Below are 27,876 nucleotides of genomic sequence, written 5' to 3'. Positions count from 1 at the left end.
TATTATTTTTTTTGGTTTTGCTTCAAATTTTTTGTGGACCAAATAAAAATTTTTGGGAAAAAGCACCAGACATTCTTGTTATATAGAATGACTTTTTGTTTAATCTTATTAAAAAATTTATTTCAAAGATTATGAGTACTATGGGAATTAGCTAGATTTATGGAGCAACTTTGAGTATTATTCTTACATATGTTTGTATACTTGGTGTTTAGTGGATTTTTTAGTTGTCAAAAATAGTTAGGATTAAATATTGGGCTCGACGAGTAGCTATAATTGAAAAAAAGCATAAAAAAATAAATCGAGTTGAACAAACTGTAAACAAGACTCAATTTTTTTAAATCCTTTTTTAGTCGATTATTCTTAGTTTTTTTGGTCTTAATTTTTAGTTTTTCAATACCTCTCTCAAGATGAATCACGGATTTGTAAAAAAAAAAAAAAAACTCGACGGGAATGTAAAAAAAACTGGACAAAAGGACAAATAAAAATAGTATACAATTTCCATGCATGAAACTGACTAAACATAATGAAAAATGAGTGAACGAGATTAAAAGTATTGACCAAGACTTCCATGTAATTAAAAAAAAAAAATTGACCGTGACAGAAATGCTCTACCTTTTATCAATATTGTTTTCTTGTGGTTGGCAAAGTGATTGACTTTTCCTATAGAAGAAGGTCTTGCATGCCGTCTTGATTTCATTGCAGTTTTTTTTTTCCTTACTCCCCCATGCTGCATTTACTTGTTTCGAGTTAGTTAGTTGAATATTTCTCTTTGCTTATCGAACAAAAGGTTAAAATATTTTCGATAATGAGCGAGACAGAAGCAGTGGCTGAAAGGCTCTATGAAGCCTGCTTGAGTGGAAGTGTCGAAACGTTAAAAGCATTGATTGAGAAAGATCCACTCATTCTCGACCGAGCTAGCCCGACTGAGTGCTTCTCCAATGACACCCCCTTGCACGTAACGGCATTGCGCGGTCATTTGGAGTTCACGAATGCCCTTCTGAGTTGGAAACCAACACTTGCCGCCGAGTTAGACTCGCGACGGTGTACACCCCTCCACTTGGCTTCCACCGAGGGCCACTTCAAGATTGTACACGAGTTGTTACGGGTGAACCCCGGCGTCTGCATGGCTCGTGATCAAGATGGTAGTCATGTTAATTTTCTCTCTAGCTCTTCGTTAATATATAGCAGTTCTTTTCTCTCGTTGCTTTCTGCTTTTAGATTCTAACCTGATACTTATAGAAACTTTCCTCTAGTGTTTTTGTGACTTCGTGTACACTCACTGGTGGCTCTACAACTTGGTCAATAGAGATGGCAATCATGTCCCCACCCCGAACCCGCCCCTAGCCCACCTTGATTCGTCAATTCTTTAGATACCAGGGTGGGTTCGGGAAAATAAGAAAAACTCGATCGGGATCGGGTAGGATTTGGAATGACATTATATGATTTTATTATCCGCCTCAAACCCGCCCCGAAATGATTTAAGATAAAAAAATCAATGTTTTACTCATATTCCACTATTATACTAAAAGAATTACATGTTTATCCATACATTTCCACTATTTTACTAAGAAATTATACTTTTTCCCTTCTTTATTCACCATCATTATAAGAAAAGAAATTAAATAGACATCCCATCTACTAGACTTATTTATGTAACACTTGTTATATTATTCCTTCAATTTTGTATATATTTAGTTTAGTTTACACAATTTGTTTCTCAATTTTTATGGGGCGGGGTGGATTGGGTAAACTAGTTCCTCGACCAGGGTAGGTATGGGTCAGCCATATACATTACCTGGTTAGTGTTCGGGGCAAGTTCGAGGCCGTGTTGCGCTTTTGGGGTTAGGGTTGGGTATGGCAAAATCCGCCCTGTCCCATTGCCATCCCCACAAGATGGTCACATGACAACCAATTTTATTTATTTTTTAATAATTTTAAACAGATGTAAAAACTTTAGGTTCATCCATCTGTTAGACACTCAAATCCAAAATAAAATGAACACCCACCCAACATATTAGCCCAATAATCAATCCATTTGAATATGGAAAAATGATAGCTTATGACGTGTTTTGATAATTAATATCCGTTAAGGACATTTTCAGTATTAACAAATGTTCTCAGCATGTACTTGACGGGTATTAATTATTAAAACACGTCCTTGGCGGTCATTTTCCCTTTGAATATTGCAATACAACCCATTACAACCCAATGGCCCATAACAAATATAAAACAGAAAAAGAGATGAAGAAAACGAAAGCAGAGAATTGTTAAAAAAAGAGAAGTTTTATGAAAAACAAGTATTCCAACAGGTAGAACCCCTCTCCACTTGGCGGTCATGAAAGGGCGAGCAGAGGTTATACAGGAACTACTTGAGGCCCAACCATATTCAGTTTATGACAAACAACTAGGTACAGGGGAGAGTGTTCTGCACTTGTCAATCAATTACAACAGGCTAGAAGCTTTAAAGACACTAGTGCAATATCTGCAAAGCAAGAACATGGAATTTGATCTCCTCAACTCCAAAGACAATGATGGCAATACCATCTTGCATCATGCTGTAGCCCTCAAACAAGTGGATGTAAGTATTTGTGTATACCTGTAGTTACCCTCACGAACATGACTAAAAGGGACCAAACTCGGTGGTTAATTTGTTGTTTGTGTGTCCTTTTCTGATTTTCTTGCATAACGAAAAAGTGATAAATCTCATCGAGATGATGAGACCCCCAACTAGGTCAAGAGTAATTATTCAATAATTCGGAAGTACTGTCACGTGATACTCCAGATCATTTTACAACTACACATTCTTGTGGGGTCTATATACGTAGTGGTAGACTACACAAAAAAAATGTGATTGTAAAGTGGTCTGAAGTACCACATGACGGTACTCTCAGACTATTGTATAATTTCACCTACATCAAAAGTTAGAGTTGACAGCTTTTAGAAAAATTGACTCTTATTGCACCGCTACAAGTTGCGCTCAACAGTTTCGCATCCCTTTATCCCTGTTTAACATTTCTGACCAAAAAAAGAAAGAGAAATTCAATTCATAGACTTGGCGCAATGGTAATCAAATGAAAATTAGAAATCTCTAAGAATCTTTTGGTCTAGGGTTCGACTTTCACCCCACCGAAAGCTGGATACCAATTCTGCAATTCATTAAAAAGAAACTGGGAAGGAAAATTAAGTCAATTTTTTCCTCAACCTTTAATTGCTTTTAATTCCTGCTCTTAATTTTGTGTCATTAATTTCGAACACTAATGACACTTTGGATATGCAGACCATAGAATATTTGTTGGGAATAAAGAATGTCAAAGACCGCATCAATGACAAGAACCATAACGGTTGTACAGCTCTGGATATTGTGGAGCGCTGTCCTTATAGCAGAGATCTTAAAACCAAGGAAATTCGGGATCTGTTGCAAGGTGGTGTTCATAAATCCGGTTCTGAATCTCCTTGTACTCAACATTGCGGTAAAGCTGGAGTAATATTTATGAAATGCATTTCTTGGTTTTGGGAAAGGTTCGAGGTCGACCCTGGCTGGCTCAAAGAGGTACTTTTGGTTTTTGTTTTTGATGGTTCACATTCTCTCGCTCTCTCCCCTTCTCTTTCTGAGTTTCTAGAGTTTTATGTAGATACACTCATACACATGCATGCATTGCTATAAATGACTTTTTTCATCAAACTATATATAATTAACTACTGATTCAAGCAAACTTCAGTGTTACCGTAGATGTATGTAATCACCAGATCCGTCTTGTTGTGCCCCTGATCATCCCGAGCTCAAAAACTTATTTGAATCGTTTCTCTTTTGGTTCTTCGAGCTTGTCGCGTACAACAAAATTCGGACATGGATATGTAGACACCCCATTCTGGACTGTCCAAATAACGTTATTTGTCGATCTTTTACTTCCTCAATGATGATTATAGTCGAAAACAGTCTGAGGATAATGTTGTGTTTGAGCTTTGAGCGTCCCTAATCTCTCTCAAACCCCTTTCAAACCAGAGCCAAACAGCCCCAGCAAAACCCAACTGGCATACGCCAGTGTATTGGAGGCGTACGCCAGTTAGCTGCCACGTGTCAGTCATCGACCGTTGACTCAGCTATAACTGGCGCACGCCGGTCCAAGTGTGGCGCACGCCAGTCAAACCCAGTCATAGCAACTTTATTCAGCCACATGGACGAGACTTCTGTGCCACCCTGACGTCGGCCACAGTAGCCCCTGATGATTAGATCGGCCAGGCCCGTTCCCCCTCTCTCCTACACCCCCCATCAACTAGTCCCATGCATTTAATGCATGGGAAGGCTCCCTTTTTGACCCAAACCAGCCAAACAGGGCCTTAGCACCAGGCTGATCTCAGTCTCTCTCCCCTATAAATACCCCCCTTTGCTTAACGATTTCCTAATCCTAAATTAATGGGTTGCCCCAAGCGTAGGGCGGAAACCGATGTAGCACAATATCCGGTAAATCCGGAGTCGAATCCACTAAGGACGGTGATGTGTGCTAACTAAAAACTCGGGTTGTTATAATTTAAACGGGCTCTTAGGTAGCCACCCCTAATCTTTGGTTGATTGATTAACTAATGCTACTGATAAATTGCTTGAAAGATTAAAAAGAGAGGCGCGGTCGTAGGGAATCCGGCGCTCGCTACCCAATCAGAATCCGCTCGCTTTTCATAGTTCTAAAAAAATGGTTAAATTTAGGGAGAATTGGAAACCCCGAAGAATGCGAATCCTAAGGTTGCCGGTCCCGTACACAGCGGCGAACAGGTTTTGGTCCCCCGTTCCCGCTCACATGAGCCCTGGCAATGCCTCGGATCGTCCAACGGACGTAGTTTTCACCAACTAAATTTATTTAATTGAATTAATGTGCAGAAAATTGCGAGACGAATCCTAATTGGGTTGCGGCGCGCCTTTACCTAGCGACCAGACCTCAGAAAAACTACTCACTCATTATTGCGCAAGAAACGAAAGAAACCCTAATTTGAAACATGCTTCTAAATACGAAATAAATAAAAGATACAAATCAAACAAATACCAAAGAACAACTTTATTAAAGAACAGAAACTGAAACGAATTACTAGTGTGCGAGAAATTGAACAAAGCTTCAAAACTTGGAAGAAAAAGAAAACATTACTGTAAAACCAAAATGTGCCGCAGCCCGTCGGTTGCGTGATCCCAAGAAGAATCACGGCAGCCCCAATTCTTCCTTCTTTTCCTTCCCACGGCAGCCCCAATCTCTCTGTCTTTTTTTTCGTCCGTGGGAAGAAGTCCAAAAGCTGCTACTGAAAAATAAATAAACAACTCCCCCAGGCGCAGCCCCGTCCTTCGTCCATTTTATAAGCCACGTCTGCCGTCCCACTTAAAACCCTATTGGCCCCCATTAGACCTAATTAGAAAATCCCAATAGTGTATTCTCAATCTCAGCCGTGTCTTGAATTTGTTTCCTATTTTAATCACCGAGTGCACGATATGGCAATCTAATTATTTCCCTTCCAAAGATGTAATTGATTTGCCTCCATTGGAATTAAAATGACACCGCTTGATTTGGCTTCTTGATCATGAGCAACTTATAACCTTGAAAACAATTAAATCCCATGGCTTTCGACTTGCTTTGAACGTCAAGATTAGCATCTACCAATTGAATTTGACAGCTTCAAAGGACCAACTTCCACCACCGTGTAATATTTTAATTTCGCGCTTTTTGTACCAAATCCTCCAAATACCTACAATACACAAATTAAGCATAAATCTGCAAGTAATAATATAAAAATAGACTTAGCAAGGATATATTAAGGGGCGCGTATGTGAACATTTACGCGTTTATCACACCCCCCAACTTACACTTTGCTAGTCCCGAGCAAAGAAAATAAAATACAACTAAAGAAAACAAATTAAAATTGATAGTTCTTTTAAACCCCCAGGCAGCCCCGGTAGGACGAGTGAAGTCTCGTGAGGATTTTCAGCCGTGATCATCCACAAAACACCGCGGATCCCTTTACTTGGAACTCAAAAAGGAACTGCAATGCAACTCTTTGATACGCCAATGCCAAAAATATAGCATATGCGAAAATAGTTCTAGAGGCTATCAAAACATAGAAATAAATCATGGCACCAAACCTTAGCGTGTGTGAGCAAAGACCTTAACCACAAGTGAACCACAACCAAGTACTCTCTCCGGACCGAGTCTCGACTTCAATTCTCACCGTGTCATGCACTCAACAAAAGAAAACACTCGAAACAAGGTGCATTTAATAAACTCTCAATGTGTGCGGGCGAAAGTTTTGCAATAAAGAATCAAAGTACCCAGCACACTTAGACACGAATAGAAAGCTTTTTAAGGTAGACACATGATCTTCATGAAAGAAATGTCAAGCATTAAAGACTATCTATCCATCGATCCATAACCCATTGCCCCAAAGATCAAATAGGACTTTTATTCGGTTATATCATTGGGTAAGGAAAAGTGCTTCAAAGGTTAGGATAAATCATAAAGAAGTGTCCGAGAATCGGCTATAACAACATAGGGCAAGTGTAACAATGTGTACCCTCTTATCATTCTTTTCAACTCCGCCACATCTCTCTTATTTTTCACCCTTCACACAATTCCCCAGTGAAATTCACACGTTTCTTTTTTCAAACAAATGCAAGGGTGTCTTCCCTTTTTTCATTCAAGTTCTATTTTTTTTTCTTTATTTCTATTTTCTCAATTTTTTTTATTTTTAGCTATGGGAAAGAATACACCACATTTCAAGCACAACTCTCTCAAATACACTTCCTCCATTCTCTTCAAAAATTAATCTTCACATGATTAGCTCGCCATTCTCAAGACACAATTTGGTTGGTAAAGCTTAACAAGAAAAAGGCTCATGCAAGAGGCTCAATGTGGCTCGCAAAGATAAGTATTTAAGAAAAAGAAACGAACCGGCTCAATCAGCAAAGATGGCCTATTATCATCTCCTAGGGGCAATACAACCATATAACTTTCCATTCCCAAAAGAAGATATAATAGGCATGCATTAAGTCCCAATACTTGACGACAAAGATAATGAGATCGACAACGATTAAGCTTCTTTCTCTTTCTTTTTTTTTTTTTACGACAAACGAAGAGTTTATGTGACACCACTCCAAAGAAAGATAAGGCACTAAAGCTCACATGGGCATAAGTCTCCACTAATCTAGCCATTGAAAGCACTCAAGTCACAACTCACAAACAGTCAAGGTCCAACAAACGTGCAATGCAAAGATGCTAAGAATGTATGCCAGAATAAATTTCTATCGCCAAGTTAGCAAAAAGAACTAACATGCAATATCATATTCAAGTAATGCCCAACAATTCTCAACACTAGCAACCAACAAGTAAACATTGCAATCTTCAAGTCTCAAGTAGAAAAGATCCAACAAGTATTTTTAATTTTTAAATTTTTTTTATTAACAAGATAAAGAACAAAGTGATTCCTCCCCCCAACTTGAACTATTCAATGTCCGCATTGAAAGCATAAAAAAAATAAAAATAAATAAAGATCGGACATAAACAAAAAAGAGAGGAGAGATATCACCTCGGAAAGGAGGGCTAAGCAGAGTAAATTAGAGAGTGAGGGATACCCCCCAACTTGAATCGAACAACCTGCAAAATGTTAACCTCCAAAACAGCAAGAAAAATAACTAAAAGAAATAAACAAGGTAAGAAAGAAAAATAAAATACAAAAAAACATCCACTTTCTTCACGCGAAAGACACGAGTACTACTTTTCTTCCCATTTCTCAAGCGAGAAACGGGTGGCTATACCAGACCAAAAAAAAAAAAAAAAAGTATAAGCAGCCAAACGTGGGTACCGAACATTTATCATGCCAATGAAAGCTAAGACAATGAACATAACGCTCCATTCTACACCTTTTATCAAGTATTGAACCCGACCATGCCATAAGATAAGATACTTCGAGTAGCACATTTGCCGAATTCGTTTTAGACATTTAAATTTCAACAAGTGTATAGCCAAAACTAGATCAATTTTCAAATTGTTGACAAAATCCACAAGATATGGATGATAAACTAAATTAAATTCATCAACACCAAGAAAATCAATCAGCTCCACATTTAAAAACTCTTGCGAAAGTGTAGATTCAGTAGCAGGGGTGGCACAATCTAGAGCTGAGAGTACTTGATTATTCAGTGCAACTATAGGCAATGACTCCTCAAAAGGCATATAGCTTTCACAAATAACAAACAGCTCTATTTCCTCTTTTTCTCTCGCATCAAAATCCTTAGGAAGTAGCTCTATTTCCTCTTTTTCCCTAGCATCAGAATTAATATCCTCACGAAGTGGCTCTATTTCCTCTTTTTCTCTAGCATCAGAATTGGTATCCTCGGGAAGCGATTCTATTTCCTCTTTTTCTCTAGCATCAAAACTGGTATCCTCAGAACTTTTAGTCAACTCACAAAATTGGAGCTTTTGGGTTAATTCATCTAAGAAATCCCCGGCAACGGCGCCAAAAATGCTTGACCGATTTCCTAGACCTAAAATAATGGGTTGCCCCAAGCGTAGGGCGGAGACCGATGCAGCATAATATCCGGTAAGTCCGGAGTCGAATCCACAAAGACGGTAATGTGTGCTGACTAAAAATTCGGGTTGTTATAATTTAAATAGGCTCTCAGGTAGCCACCCCTTGTTGATTTGATTGAGATTACAAAAATCTAAAAATTGATTGTACTTTTCAAATAATTAAAAGAAAGGTACGGTTGTAGGGTTCATAGCACTCGCAACCAGTCCAGAATAACCTGCTCCATTCGATGTTCTTAAAAATGTTCAATTTAAGATTAGAAAAGATACCCCGCAAGATGCGAAACCCTATGGTCGCCGTTTATCCATGCGCAACGGAGAATGAGTTTTGGACCCCCATTCTCCCGTTCACATAGGCTCCGACAATGCCCGAGTTCGTCCGCGGGAAGTATTTTTCCTATGTTAAATCATTTTTACATTGTTTGAAAATAGAAGCAGTGTCCGAACTGGCTATGGTGTGCTAATCACCCCGCAACCCTACCCATACGTCTACTCACTAAATTGGAGCTTTTGGGTTAATTCATCTAAGAAATCCCAAGCGTCTTCAGGGGTTTTATCCAGAAATTCGTCAGTGGACCTAAAATCCACCTCGCATGACTTAAAGTTTAAACCACGGCAAAAGATAACCAGAAGACTGCCAAGCTCACAATTAAACGTCCAAGAGAATACAACAAATTTAAATCGCTCCCAACACTGTGACAAAGACTCATCATCATGTTGAGAGAAATCTGATAGTTCTTGTAAAAGCATGTGAGTCTCATATGAGGGATTGAAATGATTGAAAAATTGTATTACAATCTCACCCCATGTCAATCTTGGACTCAAACAATTAAACCAATCTAGAGCACTATCACGCAAAGATGCTGGGAATACATGTAAAAGAGCCACTTCATCACTAGCAAAAGCTTCCTCAAGTTTATGAACATGCGAAAAATGATTTTCTGATGCAAAACCATAAAATATAGGAAGCGACACTGAACAATCAAATTGTTTTGCATAACCTCCATACCTCCCCGCAAAATGGGCCATTTTTTTTTTTTTTTTTTGCTTTTCAACGATAAAAAATAAAAAATAAATTAAAAAAAATAAATAAATAAATAACTACCCGAATTCTTAACACACGCTACCGTCCCCGGCAACGGCGCCAAAAATGCTTAACGATTTCCTAATCCTAAATTAATGGGTTGCCCCAAGCGTAGGGCGGAAACCGATGTAGCACAATATCCGGTAAATCCGGAGTCGAATCCACTAAGGACGGTGATGTGTGCTAACTAAAAACTCGGGTTGTTATAATTTAAACGGGCTCTTAGGTAGCCACCCCTAATCTTTGGTTGATTGATTAACTAATGCTACTGATAAATTGCTTGAAAGATTAAAAAGAGAGGCGCGGTCGTAGGGAATCCGGCGCTCGCTACCCAATCAGAATCCGCTCGCTTTTCATAGTTCTAAAAAAATGGTTAAATTTAGGGAGAATTGGAAACCCCGAAGAATGCGAATCCTAAGGTTGCCGGTCCCGTACACAGCGGCGAACAGGTTTTGGTCCCCCGTTCCCGCTCACATGAGCCCTGGCAATGCCTCGGATCGTCCAACGGACGTAGTTTTCACCAACTAAATTTATTTAATTGAATTAATGTGCAGAAAATTGCGAGACGAATCCTAATTGGGTTGCGGCGCGCCTTTACCTAGCGACCAGACCTCAGAAAAACTACTCACTCATTATTGCGCAAGAAGCGAAAGAAACCCTAATTTGAAACATGCTTCTAAATACGAAATAAATAAAAGATACAAATCAAACAAATACCAAAGAACAACTTTATTAAAGAACAGAAACTGAAACGAATTACTAGTGTGCGAGAAATTGAACAAAGCTTCAAAACTTGGAAGAAAAAGAAAACATTACTGTAAAACCAAAATGTGCCGCAGCCCGTCGGTTGCGTGATCCCAAGAAGAATCACGGCAGCCCCAATTCTTCCTTCTTTTCCTTCCCACGGCAGCCCCAATCTCTCTGTCTTTTTTTTCGTCCGTGGGAAGAAGTCCAAAAGCTGCTACTGAAAAATAAATAAACAACTCCCCCAGGCGCAGCCCCGTCCTTCGTCCATTTTATAAGCCACGTCTGCCGTCCCACTTAAAACCCTATTGGCCCCCATTAGACCTAATTAGAAAATCCCAATAGTGTATTCTCAATCTCAGCCGTGTCTTGAATTTGTTTCCTATTTTAATCACCGAGTGCACGATATGGCAATCTAATTATTTCCCTTCCAAAGATGTAATTGATTTGCCTCCATTGGAATTAAAATTACACCGCTTGATTTGGCTTCTTGATCATGAGCAACTTATAACCTTGAAAACAATTAAATCCCATGGCTTTCGACTTGCTTTGAACGTCAAGATTAGCATCTACCAATTGAATTTGACAGCTTCAAAGGACCAACTTCCAACACCGTGTAATATTTTAATTTCGCGCTTTTTGTACCAAATCCTCCAAATACCTACAATACACAAATTAAGCATAAATCTGCAAGTAATAATATAAAAATAGACTTAGCAAGGATATATTAAGGGGCGCGTATGTGAACATTTACGCGTTTATCACCTTGCATTCATTTGCAAAGGGGTTAGCCACATTAAGAGGTGTAATCTCTCTCCCTCTCATTTTCTTCAAGCTCTCTATCTCTCTTCTTCCATCGAAAGAGAAAGGAGAGCAACCCACTTCCATACGTCCCACTGATACTCAGCCACCATACAACCTCCATCTCCAACCTCTAAAGCTCAAAACCATCTCCAAACTTCAATACGAAAGGTATACCACATTTACGTTCTTTTCTATTTTCAGCTCCTGAGGGGGATCAGTAAGGCCCAGGCTAGTAAGCAATGCTAGTCCTGGCCTTAAACTGATAAAATACAACAATCGTATGAGACGGAATATGGCGCACGCCAGTCATGGTATGTCGTACGCCAGTCATGGTAAAAACGTGCAATACTGGCGTGGGGATCATGGATCATCCCTTTAGCTTACTTTTATTTCTGTCAATCACCCTTGCATGCTAACAACCAGCTTACTGCTTTCTGTATTTAGAAATTTTTAGCGGTAATATTCAATATTTGTTCATATCTGTTATAGAGAGGCCTCTGGGATCCTTCTGGTCATGTTCCAGAGCCTAGACGATGCAAAGCCAAACACAAGAATAGAAGGACAAACCGGCGTACGGCTGTCTATGACTAGCGTACGGCGGTATGTCTCAGGATTCAGTGGCTGGCCTTTGCATCTGAGCTTAACCTAGGCCTATTTTCTGTCCCCATATTGTTTTGGGGTATTCTGTATTCTTTCATGGCCTAAAGCACTTCCTTCTGCCTGTTATTATATAATCTGTAATATATTGACTGCGTGGTTTGTCCTGGGTGTGCGCTGGTCCTCCAGAGCCCAGAGGGTTGCAAACAAAGACTGAGTAAGCAAAGAAGTGGAGTACGCCAGTTGTTAAGTGGCGTGCGCACGTCTAAACCAGCATGCGGTGGCTCGGCCAGTGCATGCTGGTAGGATCTGCTCACGTCACTTTGTGACAGCATACTGCAGTTTGCTCGGGTTGCTCAGTGCTTGTTCTCAATCTATATTTGGTATTGCAATCAAACCATCCATACATATTTTGTCATATAAACTGCAAGCTGTTACAGTTTTCATCCCCATTAATTGTTCCCCCGCCCTAACTGGCTAAAAAGTGACCAAATGAGAGAAAAATGCAAACGATTTTACAAAATGCCCGAGTAGAGACCGATCTCCGGATTGGGCGAGAAGGGATGCCATAAAATCCTTCCCCTCTCGTAACCTGGCTTCCGAACCTCAGATATCGAAGGTGACGACGGACCGGTCCACGCCTTTTCAAAATCAAACAAACGTGGCAAACGTTTTCGAGTTCGGTTCCTTGGGTGTTTTCACCGCTAAAACTCGAGTGGCGACTCTGAATCGAGGCGTTTCGCCATGCCTTTCCAAAAAGGGGCCGCATCCGATTTTTAACAAATAAAATTTTTCGGGGCGCGTGCCCACAGGATAATAACATTGGGACATCGGTATAAGCATGACCTAAATACTGTGTCACAAAAATTAATGGCTAGCATGATTTCTGATAATAAACTTTGGATAAACATGTTTAAATCATGTGACAAACGGTTTTCGATTAGTGTGATCTTTTATGTGCAAAAGAAGTTCGATGAGACAACCAAATAAAACGATTCAAATCCTTTTTCAGGCCCAAACGGGTGTATATAATGAGTAGTATTATGTTTGAGACACAGTCTTACAGTAACAACACAAATAGGGGGCCTTGTGAAACTTTGGGTCTTATATTGAACTCCCAACCATGTACTATCAAAAATATTTGTAAGGTCAAATTCTATACAGAGTTTAGCCCCTGGTTCTGATTGGATCCTCATATTAGTGGACAATGGACTTGAACCCGAATTAGTTGGTGCATGCTTGGGGTCGGAACTCAAAACCCACTTTTTCAAGCTATCATGAACTATTATATATGTAACATGGTCTAGGATGTCATATGATTATTCTGAGGCTTATGTGCCAACCTTGTTGGAATATTTGCTTTCGGGTTGTGGTGTCGTTATATTCTTGTTCTCTTTAATCTTTGTGATACTTTTTCAAAGATGAATAAAATTTCTTGGGAAAAAAATCGAAATGGTTCATGTAGTTTAGTGTTTGTGTCAAGTTGGTCCCTGCAATTTGAATTGACTCGATTTACATTCTGTAGTTTCTATTTTGTTCCAACTTGGTTCAATTACTAACTGCCGTTAGCCTCCATTAACCCTAGACACAAATGGGTTCCTTTTCTAGTGATTACCGAACCCTTTCTTCTCTAACCTAGCAGATCTAAAGCATTTTCCTAAAATGCAAGACGGAGTCACTTTTTTTTCTTCTAAAAATCGAGTTCTCTGACCCGTGTTCTTTTTTCTAAAATACTTGAATTATTTTTTAATATTCAAGAGGTGACCAGATACACCTAAACTCTATGCCCGGTGGACACTCTAAGTTTTTTTCTAAATCCCTTTTGTGGCCCGAACTATGGCCCGGACCTGATTCTCCTTTATCCGGAGATATGTAGGCAGCTTGATAAAAGCTTGATCCCTTTTTAAAACAAAACCCACTTCATTTTCTAAAATTCAAACACTTTTCAAAAATATCCGAGCCCCTTTTATACAACACAAAACTCCACATTTTTCCTTTTTTTTTCAAGAACCACGTAGCACTCCATAGGAATCAGATCACTTATTCACACCCCAATCCCTCTCACTCCTTCCCTCTGAAGGCGAACAAGACACATTTCAGTCGAAGGTAAAATTCCGAGCGCGACAAATGGAGAATTAAAGCAGTGAAAAAAATGGAAAATGGAACAATGAGGCTTTGTGTTTTGGTTTAAATGTATATTAGGGTAAGAGGAGAATGACAGATTACTGTTTTAACCTTAGAAAAGGGGCCCATTCCTAGCTGGGGTTAACGAAGTCTAACGACAGTTAGTAATTGAACCAAGTTAGAACAAACTGAAAACTACAGAGTGTAAATCGAGCCAATTCAAACTGCAGGGACCAAGTTGATACAAACACTAACTATAAGAAACATTTCGATTTTTTTCACAAATTTCTTTGCTGTTCAATATATATATATATATATGTATATATGTATATGTATGTATATGTATATGTATATGTATGTATATGTATGTATGTATGTGCTTGCGACCTTAAAGTGTGTTGCAATAAGAATACCCCAAGCGTAGGGCTAGGTCGGTTGAAAGCATAATAAAACCCGGAAGTCCGGGGTCGAATCCACAGGGAGCGCATCCATAACTTGGCTCGAAGATTAGCTTGCGTAGAGAATTTTGGCGTTAGGACCGCCAACCAAAGTTTGGCGTTGAGACGGCCAACTGAGCGATTTAGAAAGTGGCTACTTAACCTAACTACGGCTTTTTAACCGGAGATTAAACTAAAGGCTAGGTTTAGGGATAATTAACACCCATAACGTAAGGATGAACTCGATTCTTCTCTTCTTAACAACGGTGTTAAACATGACTAGGGCTCTTTTGATTCATTTTAACAAACACAAAGAGGGACATAGCTCCAAGCATCAAATGTGGCAAATAACTTAGCCCTTGCCTACATTTGATCAAAAAGATTAACACCTCTAAGTTTTGGTACATAAAATTAGTCCTAAGGTTTAAGCTAGAAAATGGAATTTTACAAGAGAAGAACAACCTACATCCTTGGTTACGGGATGTTAACCATCCCACAACCTATCCTTACTACACTACTCACTCATATTGAAAGGGGCAACGAAATGAGCAAGGGGAAACATAAGGAAAATACCAAACATTGAGTAAATTCGAAATAAATACAAGATCCTCGAAGAGAATGAAATTTCTTACGACTTTAATGAAGACCAAAAGCTCCGAAAGTAAATGGATCGCACCTAAAAACCTTGCTCAAAGCATAAATGAAGAGAGAGGTGGGAGCTCCATTAATGGAGGTAGAGAGAGAAAGTGCAAAAGAAGAAGATGACCTACTCTCCTCAGGTCTGGGGGTATTTAAAGCCCCTTAAAAATGAGCTACAAAGGTCCTAAATGCCCCTAAAAAGTTACAAAAGTCGGGCACAAAAAGTAGATTTTTTTCCAGGATGTACCGGTATCGTGCAAACCTAGTACCGGTACATCGCTTGTTTCACAGCATTTTGAACCAAATCTGTCCGCGATGTACACGTGCAGCTTTTATCGGTACAGGTACATCGCTGGCAGAAAGCTTCCGAATTGTTTTCTTCCCTCCAACAGCCCCTTTGACATCCCGAACACTCTTCGACACTTCTTTAAACAATCCTTGGGACTTGGTAACGGGGTGCACATGGTCTCGGCTCTTTGGATAATTCCGGGTTGATTTCCTTGGCGTTCAAAACGCCTTATTGTCTCCTTTAACCTGCAAGGGCCAAAAACACCAACTCCGCGCAATATCAACTAATTAAAGTAAATTATGCACGAAATAGGGACAAAATTGGTATCGATAAGCCCATTTATATACACTATCGAGGGCTTATCACACCCCCCAACTTGGACTTTGCTAGTCCCTAGCAAACTTAAACAAAAAGTAAATGACTATACTATGCAATTTTCCCCCGAAACAAAATACGAAATTATGCTCAACTTAGGATACGGCAAGAGTCCACAATCAACACCCCTTCAAACTCAATCACATGCAACCCACGTACGTGCATACAATGAACTAAGGTGAACAAATAATGCCAACGGCCAAGCAACATACATTCACCTTGAATTTCAATTCCAGGACTCAAAAGAACGTACTTTGATATGAATTTGCACAAAGTAATAAATTAGAACATCCCATGATAAGCGCTAGCAAGAATCGCAATAGCAGGAAACAAAAAGCTATGCATGCTAATCAAAAGAGCGCCGAGCGAAAAGAGCTAAGTAATTATTCACAACAAACTAAGCCAAACGGAAATTTCATCCTAAATTAGCATTCAATATCGACTATGCATCAAAAGGAGTTAGACTAGCGTACATTAGGATCAACTAAGGACTTCAGTGGCTTATAATGACCTTGGTGCCAAGAAAAGGGAAACAAAAAGGGTAGCGGCCAAAAATTTTCAGCTTGGTTTCAACTACCCTTGGCCACTACCATCCCTTAAACTACCCAAGACACGGCCACTTGCCGGCCAAACACCAAACAATGTTATGAAAAATAAAGAAAAACTACTAATTAAGTCATACTAGAATTACTACCACCGACTCTACCACACCGTCATCCTCATCTGGCTCTTCACGGTGTTGAGCCTCAAGCTCTCCCTCTCAATCAGACTTTTTCTCATCCGGAATGTATGCTAGCCCGGAGGTCTAACCAATCCTCTCATCATAATAGTAAATCCTCTTTCAAATTTGATTTTGCTCTTTCATAGCATTTCTTTGATTTTCCTTTCGTTTTTTTTGAGGAATCGGGTCATTTGAGGTGAAAATTGTAGTGAGAGAGATTAAGGAGCCAATTCCGAGGGCATGAAAGATGGAGATGAAAATTTGAGGTTTTGGGGTCTATAGTGGGAGGAAAGAGAGCATCACACACAAAATCTTCAAAAAATTTCCAACCAAGTACAAGTTACCGATCACTCTTAAAACATCCACACCACCCCCAAACTTCCTTAACTCATTGAAATACAATTCTACACAACCCTCCAAACATCCGGTTCCCTAAGCTTGAGCAATAAATGGAGACTCGGACTTCGGTTCAAAATTAAGGACGAGGGGACTCTTTTGTGGTCTAATCAAGCAAAAATGCCTTGCATCATTTCCTACGTATGCCAATCAACTCCACTATGATGCATGAAAGATATTTACACTACTCAAGCATGAACAAACGGGGAATTATTTACGCAAGTGCAGAAAAAGAGACAAACAAGCATGGGATGCTTCAAAACGAACTTCAACTCTAGGCGATGCATGCTACTTGACACAACTTGGAGCTCAATTTGTTCAACAAAGTTCACATATATGCATGCACGTGGATTCAACACATGATCAAATTTGATGGGGTACACGACTCTTGCCATTATTAGGGAAAAAGTGAGCATAATCTAAGTATCTAACACTTGAAATCACTAATTATAAGGGAAAATTGCACAAAAAATTTTAAAATTTTCTATGCAGAACTGAGAACGTAAATTAAAAGCATAATCCATCCCCCCCAACTTGAAATATGCAGTGTCCTCAATGCAAAAAGCATAAAAATAAGGAAAGGGATAGAACAAAAGTACCGACGGGGTGGAATGTCAACCACCCTATACCTCGACCAAGTTGGAGGATTTTGGGTCATCGCCTCTATTCATCATCGAAACCGCTTCCAAGGCCCACTCTTTCGGCCCCACGTTCGGAACCATAGCTAGTCGCACAGGGCCATCGCCGGAGCTTTCTTGGGCTTACAACCGCGACACATAGTCGCACCCATGCTTAGGGCTCCTGAATGCCTCACTCACCCCGGCTTCTAGACCCAAACTACCAAGGCTGGTGCGGTAGCGTGTTGCCCTGCAAAAGACTTAAGAACCGACTATCTACTAAGAGACAAATGACATTAGTACCGCCGGCTCGTGGTAGCCCGGCAACAAAAATTATTATGAACAAGTATTTAAATCCACCGAATCGTCACGTGATTGAACGGGTACTACTTTTCTCCCCATGTTTCACTCAAAGCGCCGTAGAACGAGTCATACAACAACTTTGAGTTAGAGACAGGTGGCTATACCAGACCATCAAAAGAGAAAAACAAAAAAAAAAAACAAAACAAAAAAAACTAGAATGCCAAGCTCAAACATTTTCAGTCAAACATGGATTTCGAACATTGATTGTGCCTTTAAGAGCTATTACCATGAGCACATCACTCCACTCCAAAATTTTGGTCAAAAATTGAATTCGGCCATACCACAAAAATAGATACTTTGAGTAAAGTAATTGCCGAAGTCGTTTGAGAAATTTAAGTTCGACAAAGTGAGCATTCCAAACTATATTGAGTTTCAGACTGTTGACAAAATCTACAATGTAAGGATGGTAAACCAAATCAAAGTCATCAACACCAAGAAAATCAATATGTTCCACTCCCACAAAATCTTGGAATGGTGGAGACTCAACGGGAGTGCCAACAACATCTACAGAATTCTCATGAGGAGAACATTGGACATTAAACTCATCATAGCATCCTAACTCTGAGATTTTTTTCAAATCTAAACCAAGCTCTTCAATAATGATAAACGGCTCTATTTCCTCTTCCTCAACATTTAAGTTGGTCTCTTCAACATTGACATCACAAACCCAAGATTCAGAATTTTCGGCCAATTGATCAAAGTAATCCCAATTTTCATTAGCGGTTTTATCCAAAAATACACCATCAAACATCTCATCTACAAGCTGACGCGTTGTAGAATTTAAACTCTTATAGAAAATGGGAATAAGGTGCCTTGTTTCACAGCAATGCTGCGACCAATAGAGTATGGGATATCTAAACCGCCACCAACAACATGCAAAAGGCTCTTCATCAAGTTGATAAAAATTTACGATTTCATGTAGCAGCATATGAGTCTCATGAATTGGGGAAAACTTTTTGAAAAACTGATTTTCCATATCTTGCCATGTAACTATTGATCCTGGGTTCAATGAATCAAACCAACTCTTAGCCCTATCTTTCAAAGATGATGGAAATATCTGAAATAAGGCCACTTTATCATTCATGCAAAGCTCCTCAAGTTCTACGATGTGCGCACATGGATTTTCAGAGGCTAAGCCATGAAAAGGGGGCAACACTTGAAGCATGCTCGGCCTAGCACTAAAAACACTGGCGGTTGCCATTCTACTACAAAGATAAAAGTATAAATTAAAAACAAAAGATGGAATACTTACAGTGCGGTGTAAAGCAATACCTCCAAGTTAGCTACCAATTGATTCCCCGGCAACGGCGCCAAAAATGCTTGCGACCTTAAAGTGTGTTGCAATAAGAATACCCCAAGCGTAGGGCTAGGTCGGTTGAAAGCATAATAAAACCCGGAAGTCCGGGGTCGAATCCACAGGGAGCGCATCCATAACTTGGCTCGAAGATTAGCTTGCGTAGAGAATTTTGGCGTTAGGACCGCCAACCAAAGTTTGGCGTTGAGACGGCCAACTGAGCGATTTAGAAAGTGGCTACTTAACCTAACTACGGCTTTTTAACCGGAGATTAAACTAAAGGCTAGGTTTAGGGATAATTAACACCCATAACGTAAGGATGAACTCGATTCTTCTCTTCTTAACAACGGTGTTAAACATGACTAGGGCTCTTTTGATTCATTTTAACAAACACAAAGAGGGACATAGCTCCAAGCATCAAATGTGGCAAATAACTTAGCCCTTGCCTACATTTGATCAAAAAGATTAACACCTCTAAGTTTTGGTACATAAAATTAGTCCTAAGGTTTAAGCTAGAAAATGGAATTTTACAAGAGAAGAACAACCTACATCCTTGGTTACGGGATGTTAACCATCCCACAACCTATCCTTACTACACTACTCACTCATATTGAAAGGGGCAACGAAATGAGCAAGGGGAAACATAAGGAAAATACCAAACATTGAGTAAATTCGAAATAAATACAAGATCCTCGAAGAGAATGAAATTTCTTACGACTTTAATGAAGACCAAAAGCTCCGAAAGTAAATGGATCGCACCTAAAAACCTTGCTCAAAGCATAAATGAAGAGAGAGGTGGGAGCTCCATTAATGGAGGTAGAGAGAGAAAGTGCAAAAGAAGAAGATGACCTACTCTCCTCAGGTCTGGGGGTATTTAAAGCCCCTTAAAAATGAGCTACAAAGGTCCTAAATGCCCCTAAAAAGTTACAAAAGTCGGGCACAAAAAGTAGATTTTTTTCCAGGATGTACCGGTATCGTGCAAACCTAGTACCGGTACATCGCTTGTTTCACAGCATTTTGAACCAAATCTGTCCGCGATGTACACGTACAGCTTTTATCGGTACAGGTACATCGCTGGCAGAAAGCTTCCGAATTGTTTTCTTCCCTCCAACAGCCCCTTTGACATCCCGAACACTCTTCGACACTTCTTTAAACAATCCTTGGGACTTGGTAACGGGGTGCACATGGTCTCGGCTCTTTGGATAATTCCGGGTTGATTTCCTTGGCGTTCAAAACGCCTTATTGTCTCCTTTAACCTGCAAGGGCCAAAAACACCAACTCCGCGCAATATCAACTAATTAAAGTAAATTATGCACGAAATAGGGACAAAATTGGTATCGATAAGCCCATTTATATACACTATCGAGGGCTTATCACACCCCCCAACTTGGACTTTGCTAGTCCCTAGCAAACTTAAACAAAAAGTAAATGACTATACTATGCAATTTTCCCCCGAAACAAAATACGAAATTATGCTCAACTTAGGATACGTCAAGAGTCCACAATCAACACCCCTTCAAACTCAATCACATGCAACCCACGTACGTGCATACAATGAACTAAGGTGAACAAATAATGCCAACGGCCAAGCAACATACATTCACCTTGAATTTCAATTCCAGGACTCAAAAGAACGTACTTTGATATGAATTTGCACAAAGTAATAAATTAGAACATCCCATGATAAGCGCTAGCAAGAATCGCAATAGCAGGAAACAAAAAGCTATGCATGCTAATCAAAAGAGCGCCGAGCGAAAAGAGCTAAGTAATTATTCACAACAAACTAAGCCAAACGGAAATTTCATCCTAAATTAGCATTCAATATCGACTATGCATCAAAAGGAGTTAGACTAGCGTACATTAGGATCAACTAAGGACTTCAGTAGCTTATAATGACCTTGGTGCCAAGAAAAGGGAAACAAAAAGGGTAGCGGCCAAAAATTTTCAGCTTGGTTTCAACTACCCTTGGCCACTACCATCCCTTAAACTACCCAAGACACGGCCACTTGCCGGCCAAACACCAAACAAAGTTATGAAAAATAAAGAAAAACTACTAATTAAGTCATACTAGAATTACTACCACCGACTCTACCACACCGTCATCCTCATCTGGCTCTTCACGGTGTTGAGCCTCAAGCTCTCCCTCTCAATCAGACTTTTTCTCATCCGGAATGTATGCTAGCCCGGAGGTCTAACCAATCCTCTCATCATAATAGTAAATCCTCTTTCAAATTTGATTTTGCTCTTTCATAGCATTTCTTTGATTTTCCTTTCGTTTTTTTTGAGGAATCGGGTCATTTGAGGTGAAAATTGTAGTGAGAGAGATTAAGGAGCCAATTCCGAGGGCATGAAAGATGGAGATGAAAATTTGAGGTTTTGGGGTCTATAGTGGGAGGAAAGAGAGCATCACACACAAAATCTTCAAAAAATTTCCAACCAAGTACAAGTTACCGATCACTCTTAAAACATCCACACCACCCCCAAACTTCCTTAACTCATTGAAATACAATTCTACACAACCCTCCAAACATCCGGTTCCCTAAGCTTGAGCAATAAATGGAGACTCGGACTTCGGTTCAAAATTAAGGACGAGGGGACTCTTTTGTGGTCTAATCAAGCAAAAATGCCTTGCATCATTTCCTACGTATGCCAATCAACTCCACTATGATGCATGAAAGATATTTACACTACTCAAGCATGAACAAACGGGGAATTATTTACGCAAGTGCAGAAAAAGAGACAAACAAGCATGGGATGCTTCAAAACGAACTTCAACTCTAGGCGATGCATGCTACTTGACACAACTTGGAGCTCAATTTGTTCAACAAAGTTCACATATATGCATGCACGTGGATTCAACACATGATCAAATTTGATGGGGTACACGACTCTTGCCATTATTAGGGAAAAAGTGAGCATAATCTAAGTATCTAACACTTGAAATCACTAATTATAAGGGAAAATTGCACAAAAAATTTTAAAATTTTCTATGCAGAACTGAGAACGTAAATTAAAAGCATAATCCATCCCCCCCAACTTGAAATATGCAGTGTCCTCAATGCAAAAAGCATAAAAATAAGGAAAGGGATAGAACAAAAGTACCGACGGGGTGGAATGTCAACCACCCTATACCTCGACCAAGTTGGAGGATTTTGGGTCATCGCCTCTATTCATCATCGAAACCGCTTCCAAGGCCCACTCTTTCGGCCCCACGTTCGGAACCATAGCTAGTCGCACAGGGCCATCGCCGGAGCTTTCTTGGGCTTACAACCGCGACACATAGTCGCACCCATGCTTAGGGCTCCTGAATGCCTCACTCACCCCGGCTTCTAGACCCAAACTACCAAGGCTGGTGCGGTAGCGTGTTGCCCTGCAAAAGACTTAAGAACCGACTATCTACTAAGAGACAAATGACATTAGTACCGCCGGCTCGTGGTAGCCCGGCAACAAAAATTATTATGAACAAGTATTTAAATCCACCGAATCGTCACGTGATTGAACGGGTACTACTTTTCTCCCCATGTTTCACTCAAAGCGCCGTAGAACGAGTCATACAACAACTTTGAGTTAGAGACAGGTGGCTATACCAGACCATCAAAAGAGAAAAACAAAAAAAAAAAACAAAACAAAAAAAACTAGAATGCCAAGCTCAAACATTTTCAGTCAAACATGGATTTCGAACATTGATTGTGCCTTTAAGAGCTATTACCATGAGCACATCACTCCACTCCAAAATTTTGGTCAAAAATTGAATTCGGCCATACCACAAAAATAGATACTTTGAGTAAAGTAATTGCCGAAGTCGTTTGAGAAATTTAAGTTCGACAAAGTGAGCATTCCAAACTATATTGAGTTTCAGACTGTTGACAAAATCTACAATGTAAGGATGGTAAACCAAATCAAAGTCATCAACACCAAGAAAATCAATATGTTCCACTCCCACAAAATCTTGGAATGGTGGAGACTCAACGGGAGTGCCAACAACATCTACAGAATTCTCATGAGGAGAACATTGGACATTAAACTCATCATAGCATCCTAACTCTGAGATTTTTTTCAAATCTAAACCAAGCTCTTCAATAATGATAAACGGCTCTATTTCCTCTTCCTCAACATTTAAGTTGGTCTCTTCAACATTGACATCACAAACCCAAGATTCAGAATTTTCGGCCAATTGATCAAAGTAATCCCAATTTTCATTAGCGGTTTTATCCAAAAATACACCATCAAACATCTCATCTACAAGCTGACGCGTTGTAGAATTTAAACTCTTATAGAAAATGGGAATAAGGTGCCTTGTTTCACAGCAATGCTGCGACCAATAGAGTATGGGATATCTAAACCGCCACCAACAACATGCAAAAGGCTCTTCATCAAGTTGATAAAAATTTACGATTTCATGTAGCAGCATATGAGTCTCATGAATTGGGGAAAACTTTTTGAAAAACTGATTTTCCATATCTTGCCATGTAACTATTGATCCTGGGTTCAATGAATCAAACCAACTCTTAGCCCTATCTTTCAAAGATGATGGAAATATCTGAAATAAGGCCACTTTATCATTCATGCAAAGCTCCTCAAGTTCTACGATGTGCGCACATGGATTTTCAGAGGCTAAGCCATGAAAAGGGGGCAACACTTGAAGCATGCTCGGCCTAGCACTAAAAACACTGGCGGTTGCCATTCTACTACAAAGATAAAAGTATAAATTAAAAACAAAAGATGGAATACTTACAGTGCGGTGTAAAGCAATACCTCCAAGTTAGCTACCAATTGATTCCCCGGCAACGGCGCCAAAAATGCTTGCGACCTTAAAGTGTGTTGCAATAAGAATACCCCAAGCGTAGGGCTAGGTCGGTTGAAAGCATAATAAAACCCGGAAGTCCGGGGTCGAATCCACAGGGAGCGCATCCATAACTTGGCTCGAAGATTAGCTTGCGTAGAGAATTTTGGCGTTAGGACCGCCAACCAAAGTTTGGCGTTGAGACGGCCAACTGAGCGATTTAGAAAGTGGCTACTTAACCTAACTACGGCTTTTTAACCGGAGATTAAACTAAAGGCTAGGTTTAGGGATAATTAACACCCATAACGTAAGGATGAACTCGATTCTTCTCTTCTTAACAACGGTGTTAAACATGACTAGGGCTCTTTTGATTCATTTTAACAAACACAAAGAGGGACATAGCTCCAAGCATCAAATGTGGCAAATAACTTAGCCCTTGCCTACATTTGATCAAAAAGATTAACACCTCTAAGTTTTGGTACATAAAATTAGTCCTAAGGTTTAAGCTAGAAAATGGAATTTTACAAGAGAAGAACAACCTACATCCTTGGTTACGGGATGTTAACCATCCCACAACCTATCCTTACTACACTACTCACTCATATTGAAAGGGGCAACGAAATGAGCAAGGGGAAACATAAGGAAAATACCAAACATTGAGTAAATTCGAAATAAATACAAGATCCTCGAAGAGAATGAAATTTCTTACGACTTTAATGAAGACCAAAAGCTCCGAAAGTAAATGGATCGCACCTAAAAACCTTGCTCAAAGCATAAATGAAGAGAGAGGTGGGAGCTCCATTAATGGAGGTAGAGAGAGAAAGTGCAAAAGAAGAAGATGACCTACTCTCCTCAGGTCTGGGGGTATTTAAAGCCCCTTAAAAATGAGCTACAAAGGTCCTAAATGCCCCTAAAAAGTTACAAAAGTCGGGCACAAAAAGTAGATTTTTTTCCAGGATGTACCGGTATCGTGCAAACCTAGTACCGGTACATCGCTTGTTTCACAGCATTTTGAACCAAATCTGTCCGCGATGTACACGTACAGCTTTTATCGGTACAGGTACATCGCTGGCAGAAAGCTTCCGAATTGTTTTCTTCCCTCCAACAGCCCCTTTGACATCCCGAACACTCTTCGACACTTCTTTAAACAATCCTTGGGACTTGGTAACGGGGTGCACATGGTCTCGGCTCTTTGGATAATTCCGGGTTGATTTCCTTGGCGTTCAAAACGCCTTATTGTCTCCTTTAACCTGCAAGGGCCAAAAACACCAACTCCGCGCAATATCAACTAATTAAAGTAAATTATGCACGAAATAGGGACAAAATTGGTATCGATAAGCCCATTTATATACACTATCGAGGGCTTATCAGTATGTATGTATATGTATGTATGTAACATGTTCAATTGACTAGTGGAGGTGGAAAATGGAATTACTCTCTTATCCTTCCGTGTTAAAAAAAGTTATCATTACCTATTAATATATATGTAACACGTTCCATGCCAACAGGCACGCGGCCATTTAATAACGGCAGCCACCCTAACGGCAACGATGGCTTATCAATCTATTATGAGTCCGCCTGGTGGTTTTTGGCAAGATACAACAGACGACTCGCTCGCCAAGTCTCCTTCCTCGGAATATTCAGATCCTCCTTCGGATGGGCCGCACAAAGCGGGAATAGCCATTTTGGACACTACGACATATGGCGCTTATGAAATTTACTTGTCCCTTAACACCATAGTGTTAGGAGCATCGTTGAGCACTATTATGCTGGCCATGACTGGATTCCCAATGAAAAACAAGTTCTTGACATGGTTGTTGGTATTCACTGTGTATGTCAAAATTTCATGCATGGTTGCAGCTTATGTGGTAGCAGTTGGTTTAGTAACCTCAAGACAACTTCCATCGGCCGTACTTTATGGACTGGTGCTTGGTTGGATGGGTCTATGTGCATTTGTTGTGGTGCTTCACTCATGCCACTTCTTGGTATGGCTGATGAAGAAGTTGGTAAAACTCGTTACAGCATGTTATGGATGTTGCAAATCAACTCCAAGAGCTACCCCAAAAATAGAATTAGCGAGGATAAATGCGAGGGAAGCTTCTGCTAGCTTGTCTTTGTTGTACTTTGGGATTCTATTCGAAGCCGACGGATTTGTGCTTGTGGGCCTGGATGATTGCTGCAAATTGGCTAGCGGATTTGGCGTGGTCGCCAATCTTAAATAAAGAGTACTGTAACATACGCTTGTGTGAGACCCTTATTGTGTGACTCTGTGCAGTTTTTTTGTGAAATTCATACGTGTGCACTAGCCCATGGTGTGAAGTAGCATGAAAGAAGCTAAATCCTTCTTCTTTGCGTATTTGTCTATATGGTTTTGGGTGCCATATATGTATTTGTTGTATAGTTGTGAGGTTGTGGATGCCATATATTTGTTGTATGGTTGTGAATGAGTATTCGGTTTGTTGCATGTTATTGCAAATGGTCAATGTGTTTTAGTTCTTATACTGTTATTAAATTATAATTACTTCATATATATGGACGCAAGATTACTTTAAAGTAACTAATATATTAGGCTTCCACGGACAAATCTATATAGTAAGAATATTTGCAACAAATGCTACTGTAATAACGGGGAATGTTTGAAAAATGGGGTAGCGATTGCTCATACATAGTTGCTCCTCGGTCCCTCCCTAGCTAATTTTTTCCAAACAGATAAAGAAACCTTCTTATAATATGTGCATAGATCGTGCAAAGATTGCTTTGTGAGGCCCACTTCGATTGGGGTCTCACAAAAATAATCCGAACCATTCAGTAATCTTAAAATATTTCATTAAGTGGCCTCGTAAAGAAAGTAGGCAGAGGGGAAACGGTTATGTCAAATATAACAAATTAGAGGCTTTAAAGATATGAGAGTGACTTTTTCACGGAGCCTCCGTGAACATCATGTTTATGTTCACGGTGTTGTTCAATATCGCGCGTCCATTTCTATTTTGGACGGTCCAGATTTTAATGAATTTTTTCTGAGGAAAAGTTAATCACAATCAATTATTACGAGTCATAATTGATTTTCAATCTGAATCCTCCAAAAACACTTTGGACGATCGCGATTGAGCTTCGTAACTTCTTCTTTACGGAATAACCGTAAAGAAGATTTTCTCTAAAGATATCGGTGTAATATATGCACATCAAAGGAGTTTCTAGACAACTACTACAGAGACGATGATGACAATACTATTTTGCATCTTTCCGTAGCACTCAAAGAAATAGACCTATTGGCAAACAATGAGCTCTTAGGTCGGTTGGTAACTTGATACGCCTCGTTAGGTGGAGGCATGGTTTAAGTCCCGCGAGGGGCGGTTTAGAATTCAGGACAATGAACAGAAAAATAGATGGACAACAACCACCACATCAATCACTCGCATTCCTGACAAGAATCGAACTCTTACCTCCTATGTATTGAAGAGGTGAGTAAGTGCTAAGTGCTGTTTGATAACGAAAACAGATGGACACTAGCACTCTTATTATGTCATCCAGAATCCAGAAAGACTACGACCCCCGAAGGAAAAATGCGGTGGCCGGCCATCGCACGCCGTGACGGTCCACTCTGGGCCCCCAAACGGATGATCCGATCCGTTCAATAATTTAAAAAAAAAACCGAGTGGAATCATGGGAAATCAGCTTGATCTGATATGTGTATGTGCTCGAATCAAACTTCTTATCTTTGGAAAATCAGAAAAATAGTTTTTCCGATTTTCCAAAGATAAGAAGCTTGATCCGAGCACCTACACATATCGGATTGAGCTGATTTCCTTTAACACCCATTCGGTGTTTTTTTTTAATTATTGAACGGATCGGATCATCCGTTCGGAGCCTGGAGTGGACCTCAAATGGCATGCGGTGGCCGGCCACCGCATTTTTCCGTCGGTGGCCGTAGGCTCCGTTCCGGAAACCAAAATAAGTCCTTATTTTTTAAGAAGGCAATTTCAAGCTCAAAAATTATGGTCTTATTGAAATCTAAAAGTATGCAATATGGATCTTGTTTAGAAGATCTTGA

The 27,876-nt window shown here is 39.9% G+C and overlaps 1 protein-coding gene across 1 annotated transcript; it reads left to right on the top strand.

The window, feature by feature from the left end:
* The first annotated feature begins 695 nt into the window (after window positions 1–695).
* On the top strand, window positions 696–26,322 carry LOC131318552 (ankyrin repeat-containing protein At5g02620-like). The gene is made up of 4 exons (XM_058348411.1): window positions 696–1,142; window positions 2,310–2,578; window positions 3,278–3,550; window positions 25,334–26,322. Exons 1-4 carry the CDS (start codon window positions 806–808, stop codon window positions 26,045–26,047), a joined length of 1,593 nt encoding a protein of 530 aa, XP_058204394.1. The 5' UTR covers window positions 696–805; the 3' UTR covers window positions 26,048–26,322.
* The last annotated feature ends 1,554 nt before the right edge of the window (window positions 26,323–27,876 follow it).

Source organism: Rhododendron vialii, chromosome 3a (genome assembly GCF_030253575.1).
Source record: "Rhododendron vialii isolate Sample 1 chromosome 3a, ASM3025357v1".
NCBI lineage: Eukaryota > Viridiplantae > Streptophyta > Magnoliopsida > Ericales > Ericaceae > Rhododendron > Rhododendron vialii.
This window is presented reverse-complemented; position numbering and strand designations above follow the sequence as displayed.

Bases quoted from the DNA above. Each gene is read 5' to 3' on its own strand.
- LOC131318552 (XM_058348411.1), top strand. From the start codon at position 806: ATGAGCGAGACAGAAGCAGTGGCTGAAAGGCTCTATGAAGCCTGCTTG. The intron at 2,579-3,277 runs GTAAGTATTTGT...TTGGATATGCAG, and splicing joins TAGCCCTCAAACAAGTGGAT to ACCATAGAATATTTGTTGGG. The intron at 3,551-25,333 runs GTACTTTTGGTT...CCATGCCAACAG, and splicing joins ACCCTGGCTGGCTCAAAGAG to GCACGCGGCCATTTAATAAC.